The following is a 13093-nucleotide window of genomic DNA, read 5'->3' on the forward strand; positions in this document are numbered from 1 at the left end:
CCCAAGTCTGGTGAGCAGAGCGGTGTTATGGTATGACCCAGTCCCTGCTCATGCTGCTCTCTGTTAGTGCTTAGATCAGCGTTGGTCCTGGGGTCCCAGAATGCATTCTGATTGACATGGTAGATCAGCGTTGGTCCTGGGGATCTGTGGGTGGTGTGGCTGTGGGTGTTTCTGTGGGTGTGGCGTGGTGTCTGTCTGTCTGTCTGTCTGTCTGTCTGTCTGTCTCTGTCTGTCTGTCCGTCTGTCCATCTGTCTGTCTGTCCATGCTTGTATCATAGTGTATATGTTTTATATGACTGTTTCCTTGTTGATACCTAACAGAGACAGGCAGGGTCCTCGTTGATACCTAACAGAGACAGGCAGGGTCCTCGTTGATACCTAACAGAGACAGGCAGGGTCCTCGTTGATACCTAACAGAGACAGGCAGGGTCCTCGTTGATACCTAACAGAGACAGGCAGGGTCCTCGTTGATACCTAACAGAGACAGGCAGGTTCCTCGTTGATACCTAACAGAGACAGGCAGGGTCCTCGTTGATACCTAACAGAGACAGGCATGGTCCTCGTTGTTACCTAACAGAGACAGGCAGGGTCCTCGTTGATACCTAACAGAGACAGACAGGGTCCTCGTTGATACCTAACAGAGGCAGGTAGGATCTACACCGCCATGCATTCTCCATAGACAAACATTGCCAGTAGAATGGCCTTACTGAAGAGCTCATTGACTTTCAACATGGCACCGTCATAGGATGCCACATTTCCAACCAGTCAGTTCGTCAGATTTCTGCCCTGCTAGAGCTGCCCTGGTCAACTGTAAGGGCTGTTATTGTGAAGTAGAAACATGTAGGAGCAACAACGGCTCAGCCGCGAAGTGGTAGACCACACATTCTCACAGAACGGGACCGATGATGAAGTGATTAATCCCGCTTCACCATCTGGCAATCTGACGGACGAATCTGGGTTATGAGGATGCCAGGAGAACTCTACCTGACCGATATTGGTACACCTGTATTTGGGGAGTTTCTCCCATTCTTCTCTGCAGATCCTCTCAAGCTCTGTCAGGTTGGATGGGGAGCATCGCTGCACAGCTATTTTCAGGTCTCTCCAGAGATATTAGATCGGGTTCAAGTCCGGACTCTGGCTGGGCCACTCAAAGACATTCGGAGACTTGTCTCGAAGCCACTCCTGCGTTGTCTTGGCTGTGTGCTTAGGATCTTTGTCCTTTTGGAAGGTGAACCTTCACTCCAGTCTGAGGTCCTAGGCTCTGTGGAGCAAATTTTCATCAAGGATCTCTCTGTACTTTGCTCCGTTCATCTTTCCCTTGATCCTGACTAGTCTCCTAGTCCCTGCCGCTGAAAAAGATCCCCACAGCATGATGCTGCCATCACCACGCTTCACCGTAGGGATGGTGCCAGGTTTTCTCTAGACGTGACGCTTGGCATTCAGGCCAAAGAGTTCAATCTTGCTTTCATTAGACCAGAGAATCTTGTTTCTCATGGTCTGAGTCCTTTAGGTGCCTTTTGGCAAACTCCAAGCGGGCTGTCATGTGCATTTTACTGAGGAGTGGCTTCCGTCTGGTCACCTTACCATAAAGGCCTGATTCGTGGAGTGCTGCAGAGATGGTTGTCCTTCTGGAAGGTTCTCCCATCTCCACAGAGGAACTCTGGAACTCTGTCAGAGTGATCATCGGGTTCTTGGTCATCTCCCTGACCAAGGCTCTTCTCCCCTGATTGTTCAATTTGGCTGAGCGGCCAGCTCTAGGAAGAGTCTTGGTGGTTCCAATCATTTTTTTGGTACCCTTAACCAGATCTGTGCCTCGACACAATCCTGTCTCGGCGCTCAACAGACAATTCCTTCGACCCCACGGCTTGGTTTTTACTCTGACATGCACTGTCAACTGTGGGTCAACGTATGCTGCCTAATATAGTGTGTTGCCAGCAATTCAATAATATTTTTTCACCAAAATAAGTATTTTTCATTTAAAAAAATAGATGTAGCCTACTCTTAGTCCAACTGTGTGTATGTGTACATGCTTGTGTATAATAATGTACATACCAACCGTCTGGTTGAGAAAATTTGTACGAAATTCTCACTTTTTTTTTTGTGCCTTTTTGCATTTTAACTATTTATTTTCATATTCCTACTTTTTCAAGGTCTCTACTAAACAGGACTGGAGCTATATTAACCCCTCACCAACAGAACTCATGCCTTTTTATCCCATATCTTTTGAGTCTGGATTGTTTTGAGTGATTTAACGTCCATCTGAGTGGACAAAGTTACACGACCACAACACTGAACTGCAGCAACCCCAAAATAATACCAATTATGTAAATTAATGCAGGAGGGGGAGTTGACCAATCAGGTTCAAATGAAAATGTAAAATATATATATATATATATATATATATATATATATATATATATATATATATATATATATATATATATATACACAATTCTAAATCCATTGTCAAAACGTGCTCCACCACCTGGTTGGGGTTTTAAAAGGTGTGGGCTACTATGTACTGCACGCATTTGTGTGGAGGCTTGTGTGTGTGTATGTGTGTGTGTGTGTGTGTCTAAATATACACATACTGTTACCTTAGCAGGCAGGGTTCATGGTCTGGTCCGGTCCGGTCCGGTCTGGGTGTGCCTGTTATTAGACTGTGGTTGGAACAGGGTGTGGAGTCACATTCATGTCTGGCAGCCATGTTGGATAAAAGAGCCATTGACGAGGAAAGAGAGAGGTGTGTGTATGTTTTGTGTGTGTGTGTGTGTGTGTGTATGTTTTGTGTGTGTGTTTTGTGTATGTCTTTTTTCTCCCTTGTGTGCATGCGTGTGATACGCCCTTGTGTGTGTGTGTGTTTTGTGTGTGTGTGTGTGTGTGTGTGTTTTGTGTGTGTGTGTGTGTTTTGTGTATGTCTTTTTTCTCCCTTGTGTGCACGCGTGTGATACGCCCTTGTGTGTGTGTGTGTGTGTGTGGGTCCTTGTCCGTCTGTCTCAACCCCACCCATTCCCTTCCCAACCTGCCTTAGTTTTGAGCTCACTGGTCCCCCTCCTGCATCACCTTCCAACCAGACCTGGGTTCAAATACTATTTGAAATCTTTTCAAAAACGTTGATCTTATGCTTTAGCCTGCCTGGAGTATCAGGTGGGCGGGGTTTGCACTTTTGTAACTATTTCATTAGTTCCATTGCACCTGGCAAGCTCAATCAAGCCCCGCTCACGTATTTTAAATGATTTCAAATAGTGATTAAACCCATGGTCTGCTTCCAACCTTTTTAGCCTGTCTGCCATTGAACAGCCCAGCAGCCCCGGACCCCAGAAGAACAACCTGAGCACCATTCAGTGTTTCCTTGTTGGTATACCAGTATAAGTTCCGTTGGTATAAGTTCCAATATTCATGTTTTTTTTTCAACTGTGGACAGAATCACTTAAACATAATTTGTGATTTTGATGTTGATGCCCTAAAAAAAAATATAAAAAAAAAAAAAAAAAACGTGACAGAATTTGTTCAATTTCAAGACACCTTGTGCTACCGTTTGTCACGGTCTTCTGTTGCTACGGAATTCACTGATGGTGTTCTACGGAACTGTTGATGAGGAACAGAGGAAGACCTTTCAGTGATAGTGTTCTACGGAACTGTTGATGAAGAACAGGAAGACTTTTCACTGGAACCCTGCGGTGGTATAGAGTGAGGCTATTTTCTAACGGTTCCTTGGCTTGTTGGATGGTGAGTGAGATCGCGTAGCAGATGGTAACTGTTAGACACCTTCTCTCTGTAGGGTGACCAGCAGGGTGACCAGCAGGGTGGGCAGCGGGGTGACCAGCAGGGTGACCAGCAGGGTGACCAGCAGGGTGACCAGCAGGGTGACCAGCAGGGTGACCAGCAGGGTGGCCAGGGACAATACTGTATGCATGTGTGATATTCAGAGAGACTTGGTTTGTAAAATCTGTAAGGTAGAGACAAAGCTGTTTAATGAACCTATCAGGTAGAGACAAAGCTGTTTAATGGACCTATCAGGTAGAGACAAAGCTGTTTAATGGACCTATCAGGTAGAGACAAAGCTGTTTAATGGACCTATCAGGTAGAGACAAAGCTGTTTAATGAACCTATCAGGTAGAGGCAAAGCTGTTTAATGGACCTATCAGGTAGAGGCAAAGCTGTTTAATGAACCTATCAGGTAGAGGAAAAGCTGTTTAATGAACCTATCAGGTAGAGGAAAAGCTGTTTAATGGACCTATCAGGTAGAGGCAACGCTGTTTAATGAACCTATCAGGTAGAGGCAAAGCTGTTTAATGGACCTATCAGGAAGAGACAAAGCTGTTTAATGGACCTATCAGGAAGAGACAAAGCTGTTTAATGAACCTATCAGGTAGAGGAAAAGCTGTTTAATGAACCTATCAGGAAGAGACAAAGCTGTTTTAATGAACCTATCAGGTAGAGACAAAGCTGTATATTGAATGTATAGGATATGCCTCTTCATAGAGCAGGCTTGTTGAATCTACTGTATAGTGTGTTATTGATAATCGCTGTTAGTCCAATACATAGGATGTTTTGTCTTCGCCGTAGGGTAGACATGAAGAGGAAGTCCTCTCTCTCCATCATCCATCTCCTGTCATTGTCACTTTCCTCTCACATGCAAAACCCCCCCTTCTCTCCCAATCATTGTTGTGATGTAGAGCGGTAGACAAGCTCTATGCAAAACAATCCATCAGGGAGGGAGGAAGAAGTGAGGGGTAGAGGGGTGTATAAGGCGTAGAGAGAGAGAGAGAGAGCACAGCTACACTCGGACCTACCTGCCTGGGGATTCGGACAACACACAGACGACCTGAAGTATCTCCACTTTGACGTTTTTTTAACAGAGTAGAGCATGTCATCACCAGGTAACATGGTTAACTGTAATGTAGACTATAGCTACCTGGGCTGCGGTGTTTCTGTAGGCAGAAATCTGCTGCTAACTTTCTCTTCCTGCTCTTGTCTTACAATCTCCTCTCCTCTCTCTTTCTCTCTCTCCTCTCTTTCTCTCCTCTCACCTCTTTCCTCTCCCCTCATTCATCTCTCCTGTCTCCTCTCTTTCTCTTCTCTCTTCTCTCCTCTCTCTACTCTCTCTCCTCTCCTCTCGCCTCTTTCCTCTCTCCTGTCTCCTCTCTCCTCTCTCTCCTCTTCTCTCCGCTCTCTTTCTCTCTCTCTCCTCTCCTCGCCTCTCGCCTCTCGCCTCTCGCCTCTTTCTCTCTCTCTCTCCTCTCCCCTTTCTCCTCTCTCCTCTCTTCTCCTCTCTCCTCTCTCTTTCTCTCTCTCCTCTCCCCTTTCTCCCTCTCCTCTCTCTCTCTCACTCCTCTATCCTGTCTCTTCTCTCTGAATGTATTTTCATATTTGTAGCTGTCTGTTATTTCAGTTCAGTTCACATTCCTTTTTATAGGTTCAGTCCCCTCCCCCTGTTGTTTACTAGGATCAGTCCCCTCCCCCTGTTGTTTACTAGGATCAGTCCCCTCCCCCTGTTGTTTACTAGGATCAGTCCCCTCCCCCTGTTGTTTACAAGGATCAGTCCCCTCCCCCTGTTGTTTACTAGGATCAGTCCCCTCCCCCTGTTGTTTACTAGGATCACCCCCCTCCCCCTGTTGTTTACTAGGATCATCCCCCTCCCCCTGTTGTTTACTAGGATCACCCCCTCCCCCTGTTGTTTACTAGGATCACCCCCCTCCCCCTGTTGTTTACTAGGATCACCCCCCTCCCCCTGTTGTTTACTAGGATCACCCCCCTCCCCCTGTTGTTTACAAGGATCAGCCCCTCCCCCTGTTGTTTACTAGGATCAGTCCCCTCCCCCTGTTGTTTACTAGGATCAGTCCCCTCCCCCTGTTGTTTACTAGGATCAGTCCCCTCCCCCTGTTGTTTACTAGGATCAGCCCCTCCCCCTGTTGTTTACTAGGATCAGCCCCCTCCCCCTGTTGTTTACTAGGATCAGCCCCCACCCCCCTGTTGTTTACTAGGAGAAGCCTGTTTCTATGTGATCTAAAAGACAAACCTCTCCCCCTCAGCATTGAAGGGAAATCAGTTTCAGAGATGGACACTTTGATAGGACTGTGTTCCCAGTGGAGGGGGTGATGATAGGACTGTGTTCCTAGTGGAGGGGGTGATGACTGTGTTCCTGGTGGAGGGGGTGATGACTGTGTTCCTGGTGGAGGGGGTGATGACTGTGTTCCTGGTGGAGAAGGTGATGATAGGACTGTGTTCCTGGTGGAGGGGGTGATGACTGTGTTCCTGGTGGAGGGGGTGATGACTGTGTTCCTGGTGGAGAAGGTGATGATAGGACTGTGTTCCTGGTGGAGGGGGTGATGACTGTGTTCCTGGTGGAGAAGGTGATGATAGGACTGTGTTCCTGGTGGAGAAGGTGATGATAGGACTGTGTTCCTGGTGGAGAAGGTGATGATAGGACTGTGTTCCTGGTGGAGGGGGTGATGACTTTGTTCCTGGTGGAGAAGGTGATTATAGGACTGTGTTCCTGGTGGAGAAGGTGATGATAGGACTGTGTTCCTGGTGGAGAAGGTGATGATAGGACTGTGTTCCTGGTGGAGGGGGTGATGATAGGACTGTGTTCCTGGTGGAGGGGGTGATGATAGGACTGTGTTCATGGTGGAGAAGGTGATGATAGGACTGTGTTCCTGGTGGAGGGGGTGATGATAGGACTGTGTTCCTGGTGGAGGGGGTGATGATAGGACTGTGTTCCTGGTGGAGAAGGTGATGATAGGACTGTGTTCCTGGTGGAGAAGGTGATGATAGGACTGTGTTCCTGGTGGAGGGGGTGATGATAGGACTGTGTTCCTGGTGGAGGGGGTGATGATAGGACTGTGTTCATGGTGGAGAAGGTGATGATAGGACTGTGTTCCTGGTGTAGGGGGTGATGATAGGACTGTGTTCCTGGTGGAGAAGGTGATGATAGGACTGTGTTCCTGGTGGAGGGGGTGATGACTGTGTTCCTGGTGGAGGGGGTGATGATAGGACTGTGTTCATGGTGGAGAAGGTGATGATAGGACTGTGTTCCTATTCTATTCCTATTGAGGTTAAATAGGGTATGATGTCATGCTCCTATTGCACAGAAATACTGTAGCCTACCCATACTATCATAGGCTACCGGTCTATTTACTTTGGAGATACGGTTGACCTTTGACTGAGCGAGGTGAGGGTTGTCGGCAACATTTACTTTTCAATTGTTCCGATAGACAATCAATGTCGACGGAATGCACGGTGGCCCGTGTTTGGCACGGCATGCCGTGAACAATGTCCCCGCTCGGTATGTAAACATTCTGCCCACACCTCTAAAGAAATGTGATCAAGCTAGGTAGCCTAATATTTGTTATGTATCGGGAATATTCCAGTCGTGTCAGAAAAGGAGAGACGTGTCCTGCTACATGATTATGATTCAGTCCTATATAACAGGAGAGACATGTCCTATATAACAGGAGAGACATGTCCTATATAACAGGAGAGACATGTCCTATATAAAAGGAGAGACGTGTCCTATATAAAAGGAGAGACATGTCCTATATAACAGGAGAGACATGTCCTATATAAAAGGAGAGACATGTCCTATATAACAGGAGAGACATGTCCTATATAAAAGGAGAGACATGTCCTGCTACATGATTATGATTCAGGCCTATATAAAAGGAGAGACATGTCCTATATAACAGGAGAGACATGTCCTATATAAAAGGAGAGACATGTCCTGCTACATGATTATGATTCAGGCCTATATAAAAGGAGAGACATGTCCTATATAACAGGAGAGACATGTCCTATATAAAAGGAGAGACATGTCCTATATAAAAGGAGAGACATGTCCTATATAAAAGGAGAGACATGTCCTGCTACATGATTATGATTCAGGCCTATATAAAAGGAGAGACATGTCCTATATAACAGGAGAGACATGTCCTATATAAAAGGAGAGACATGTCCTGCTACATGATTATGATTCAGGCCTATATAAAAGGAGAGACATGTCCTATATAACAGGAGAGACATGTCCTATATAAAAGGAGAGACATGTCCTATATAAAAGGAGAGACATGTCCTATATAACAGGAGAGACATGTCCTATATAACAGGAGAGACATGTCCTGCTACATGATAATGATTCGGGCCTATATAAAAGGAGAGACATGTCCTATATAACAGGAGAGACATGTCCTATATAACAGGAGAGACGTGTCCTATATAACAGGAGAGACATGTCCTATATAAAAGGAGAGACATGTCCTGCTACATGATTATGATTCAGGCCTATATAACAGGAGAGACATGTCCTATATAACAGGAGAGACATGTCCTATATAACAGGAGAGACATGTCCTATATAAAAGGAGAGACATGTCCTATATAAAAGGAAAGACATGTCCTATATAACAGGAGAGACGTGTCCTATATAAAAGGAGAGACATGTCCTATATAACAGGAGAGACGTGTCCTATATAAAAGGAGAGACGTGTCCTGCTTCATGATTATGATTCAGGCCTATATAAAGGGAGAGACATGTCCTATATAACAGGAGAGACATGTCCTATATAACAGGAGAGACATGTCCTATATAACAGGAGAGACATGTCCTATATAAAAGGAGAGACATGTCCTGCTACATGATTATGATTCAGGCCTATATAAAAGGAGAGACATGTCCTATATAAAAGGAGAGACATGTCCTATATAAAAGGAGAGACATGTCCTGCTACATGATTATGATTCAGGCCTATATAAAAGGAGAGACATGTCCTATATAACAGGAGAGACATGTCCTATATAAAAGGAGAGACATGTCCTGCTACATGATTATGATTCGGGCCTATATAACAGGAGAGACATGTCCTATATAACAGGAGAGACATGTCCTATATAACAGGAGAGACATGTCCTATATAAAAGGAGAGACATGTCCTATATAACAGGAGAGACATGTCCTATATAAAAGGAGAGACATGTCCTGCTACATGATTATGATTCAGGCCTATATAAAAGGAGATACATGTCCTATATAACAGGAGAGACATGTCCTATATGAAAGGAGAGACATGTCCTGCTACATGATTATGATTCGGGCCTATATAAAAGGAGAGACGTGTCCTATATAACAGGAGAGACATGTCCTATATAACAGGAGAGACATGTCCTATATAAAAGGAGAGACATGTCCTGCTACATGATTATGATTCGGGCCTATATAAAAGGAGAGACGTGTCCTATATAACAGGAGAGACATGTCCTATATAACAGGAGAGACATGTCCTATATAACAGGAGAGACATGTCCTGCTACATGATTATGATTCAGGCCTATATGAAAGGAGAGACATGTCCTGCTACATGATTATGATTCAGGCCTATATAAAAGGAGAGACATGGCCTATATAACAGGAGAGACATGTCCTATATAACAGGAGAGACATGTCCTATATAAAAGGAGAGACATGTCCTATATAACAGGAGAGACATGTCCTATATAACAGGAGAGACATGTCCTATATAACAGGAGAGACATGTCCTGCTACATGATTATGATTCAGGCCTATATAATAAATGTAAAATAAACACATTAAGAGACGTGCTGCTGTGTTTTCTCCTTACCGACGGCAAATGCTTCAGTTTTATATTTTTGCTGATTTTATTACCGGTATTATTATAATTCCTGTGAATCAAACACCTCCCATTTCCCCACCAAAATAATAATAATATTTGCTTGCAATACAGTTGATCAACCACTAGAAGTTGTGCGTACACATTGGTCTGGGATTGAGTGGAGATATACACACCTTCCCATCAAATACCAACCCTTAACAAACTGATATGCACACTTTCCCATCACATACAGAGATGGGAAACTCTCGCTCCCTTTCTCTCTCTCTCTCTCTCTCTCTCTCTCTCTCTCTCTCTCTCTCTCTCTCTCTCTCTCTCTCTCTCTCTCTCTCTCTCTCTCTCTCTCTCTCTCTCTCTCTCTCTCTCTCTCTCTCTCTCTCTCTCTCTCTCTCTCTCTCTCTCTCTCTCTCTCTCTCTCTCTCCCTCCCTCTCTCACGACTGAGACACCTGGCTGTACTATGTTTCACCTGTTAGATAGATAGATAGAGGAGCAGGAAGAGAGGAACAGAGCAGGAAGGAGAGGAAATGGAGGTAACAGGACAGTGTCCAGATATTTCCCTATGCAACTTCTCGCTAGCTTGTTAGCATAACAAATCACTAGCTGGACATCTTACGACTTCGTGTCAGTGGTGGAAAAAGTACCCAATTGTCAAACTTGAGTAAAAGTACAGATACCTTAATAGAAAATGACTGAAGTAAAAGTGAAAGTCCCCCAGTAAAATAAAATACTGGTAGTTTTTCTGCTGGTAGCCTGGAGATCCTGTAGTTGAATGACACGTTTCTCAGCTGGTGAAATCAAATGCAGACATTGTACCGGATGCTATTCATGATCAAATATATGTTTATTGACACGGTAATCCAATACAAATGTAAATGCATTACTTTGATGCATTTACAAATGATTTCCATTTGATTTGATTGATTTTGTTTAAATGCCAGGTCATGGTGCAGTAGACGGCGTTGACCTTTAATGTCCAGTAGATGGCGATATTGACCTGATATGAGAAGCTGTCACCCTCAGCAGGTCAGTGTCAATTCAACATTGTAACCAGGATCCAGGATTTCATTTGAATAAAACAGAGAGAGAGAACTTGGAGACCGCTGACAGTGTCTGAGGTTAGATGACTGTTTGTGTCCAGCAGCCACCCGCACGTCAAAATATGTTAACGCAGTAATAAACAAGCAGATATGCAGTGGACAGTTAAGGTACAAATCTGTTGTTCTCACCCTGAATCAGGCAGTTAACCCACTGTTCCCCTGAGCAAGGCAGTTAACCCACTGTTCCCCTGAGCAAGGCAGTTAACCCACTGTTCCCCTGAGCAAGGCAGTTAACCCACTGTTCCTCTGAACAAGGCAGTTAACCCACTGTTCCCCTGAACAAGGCAGTTTACCCACTGTTCCCCTGAACAAGGCAGTTCACCCACTGTTCCCCTGAACAAGACAGTTAACCCCACTGTTCCCCTGAACAAGGCAGTTAACCCACTGTTCCCCTGAACAAGGCAGTTAACCCACTGTTCCCCTGAACAAGGTAGTTAACCCACTGTTCCCCTGAGCAAGGCAGCTAACCCACTGTTCCCCTGAACAAGGCAGCTAACCCACTGTTCCCCTGAGCAAGGCAGCTAACCCACTGTTCCCCTGAACAAGGCAGTTAACCCACTGTTCCCCTGAACAAGGCAGTTAACCCACTGTTCCCCTGAACAAGGCAGTTAACCCACTGTTCCCCTGAACAAGGCAGTTAACCCACTGTTCCCCTGAACAAGGCAGTTAACCCACTGTTCCCCTGAACAAGGCAGCTAACCCACTGTTCCCCTGAACAAGGCAGTTAACCCACTTTTCCTAGGCCGTCATTGAAAATAAGAATTTGTTCTTAACTGACTTGCCTAGTTAAATAAAGATAAAATAAATAAATAGCAGCTCATTTTTTAGCCACATTCATTTACTTATATTTCCCGTAAATAGCATCTGAGAATAGCTGACTTTGTTCTAGCTTACGTAGTGAATGTAGCCTAGTCTATTTACAGTGGGGTTGGTCCTGAAACTCATTGACAGATAACATAAAGATAGAGTATAAAAAAATACTATTCAAACAGAAATACTACATTTGAAGTTATCACATTCCACAGTGAGTTTGTCAACATGTTATGTAGAGATTATAAAGGGATAGCAACCATCTTCATATGAATGTGTTGAAACTTCTGGGAGGGGGACCGTAGACTAGAGAGAGCAGAGAGTTGACCGTGGATCTGGGAGGGGGACCGTAGACACTAGAGAGAGCAGAGAGTTGACAGTGGATCTGGGAGGGGGACTGTAGACTAGAGAGAGCAGAGATTTGACAGTGGATCTGGGAGGGGGACCGTAGACACTAGAGAGAGCAGAGAGTTGACCGTGGATCTGGGAGGGGGACCGTAGACTAGAGAGAGCAGAGAGTTGACCGTGGATCTGGGAGGGGGACCGTAGACTAGAGAGAGCAGAGAGTTGACCGTGGATCTGGGAGGGGGACCGTAGACTAGACAGAGCAGAGAGTTGACCATGGATCTGGGAGGGGGACCGTAGACACTAGAGAGAGCAGAGAGTTGACAGTGGATCTGGGAGGGGGACCGTAGACACTAGAGAGAGCAGAGAGTTGACAGTGGATCTGGGAGGGCTGAAACCTGACTGCGTTCAGCTGTAATTGCTCCACCTGTAGACTCTAGAGAGCAGAGAGTTGACAGTGGATCTGGGAGGGCTGAAACCTGACTGCGTTCATCTGTAATTGCTCCACCTGTAGACTAGAGAGAGCAGAGAGTTGACCGTGGATCTGGAAGGGCTGAAACCTGACTGCGTTCAGCTGTAACCTGTAGACCTCTCACCAGAATAATCATTTTTTTGATCTCGATAAGTCACCAACTCACACATGTAACATTACTGGATCAAACACAACTCAGCAAATGATATCTTGCTAGAGGACAAAGTTGCCACATGCTAAACACTGGCCAGATATTACTATCTACATATTATGTAAATTATGCAACGTAACTGACTGCCCATTGGGCACAGACGTTAATTCGTCGTCTATTCCACGTTGGTTCAACCCAGATATTACTATCTACATATTATGTAAATTATGCAACGTAACTGACTGCCCATTGGGCACAGACGTTAATTCGTCGTCTATTCCACATTGGTTCAACACAGTGTGTTGGGTAATTACATTTTGCGATGCATTTTTGAAAAGGATCTATATTATAATATAGTATATGTTAATTTAGGAAACAGGAAAGAATCTCTTTCTCTGGAGATTGTTAGGTCTGTCGCTAGGCGACCTGTCATTCCATAAAAACAATCCAAAGGTAACAACATTTATCTGGATAACAAGACAACAAGCAGTGATTGGCTCACTGTCACAGCATTGGTCAATGAAGTAAAGCAGAGCTGCTGATAACACACGCACACACACACACACGCACACACGCACACACGCACGCACACAC

At 45.0% G+C, this 13093-nt stretch overlaps 1 protein-coding gene across 5 annotated transcripts in view; it reads left to right on the forward strand.

The window, feature by feature from the left end:
* The window catches only part of LOC110521167 (epidermal growth factor receptor kinase substrate 8-like protein 2), a 95353-nt gene that overhangs the window by 34020 nt on the left and 48240 nt on the right, over positions 1 to 13093 (forward strand). Inside the window, exon 1 of one of the 5 annotated variants that reach the window (XM_036968508.1) lies at positions 4856 to 4883. The exons of the other annotated variants lie outside the window; for them this stretch is intronic. Within the exon in view, the coding sequence (XP_036824403.1) occupies positions 4871 to 4883 (13 nt within the window). The 5' untranslated portion in view covers positions 4856 to 4870. Of the gene's footprint in view, positions 1 to 4855; positions 4884 to 13093 lie in introns of those variants that run through there. 5 annotated transcript variants of the gene reach the window in all.

Source organism: Oncorhynchus mykiss, chromosome 30, assembly GCF_013265735.2.
Source record: "Oncorhynchus mykiss isolate Arlee chromosome 30, USDA_OmykA_1.1, whole genome shotgun sequence".
Taxonomy (NCBI): domain Eukaryota; kingdom Metazoa; phylum Chordata; class Actinopteri; order Salmoniformes; family Salmonidae; genus Oncorhynchus; species Oncorhynchus mykiss.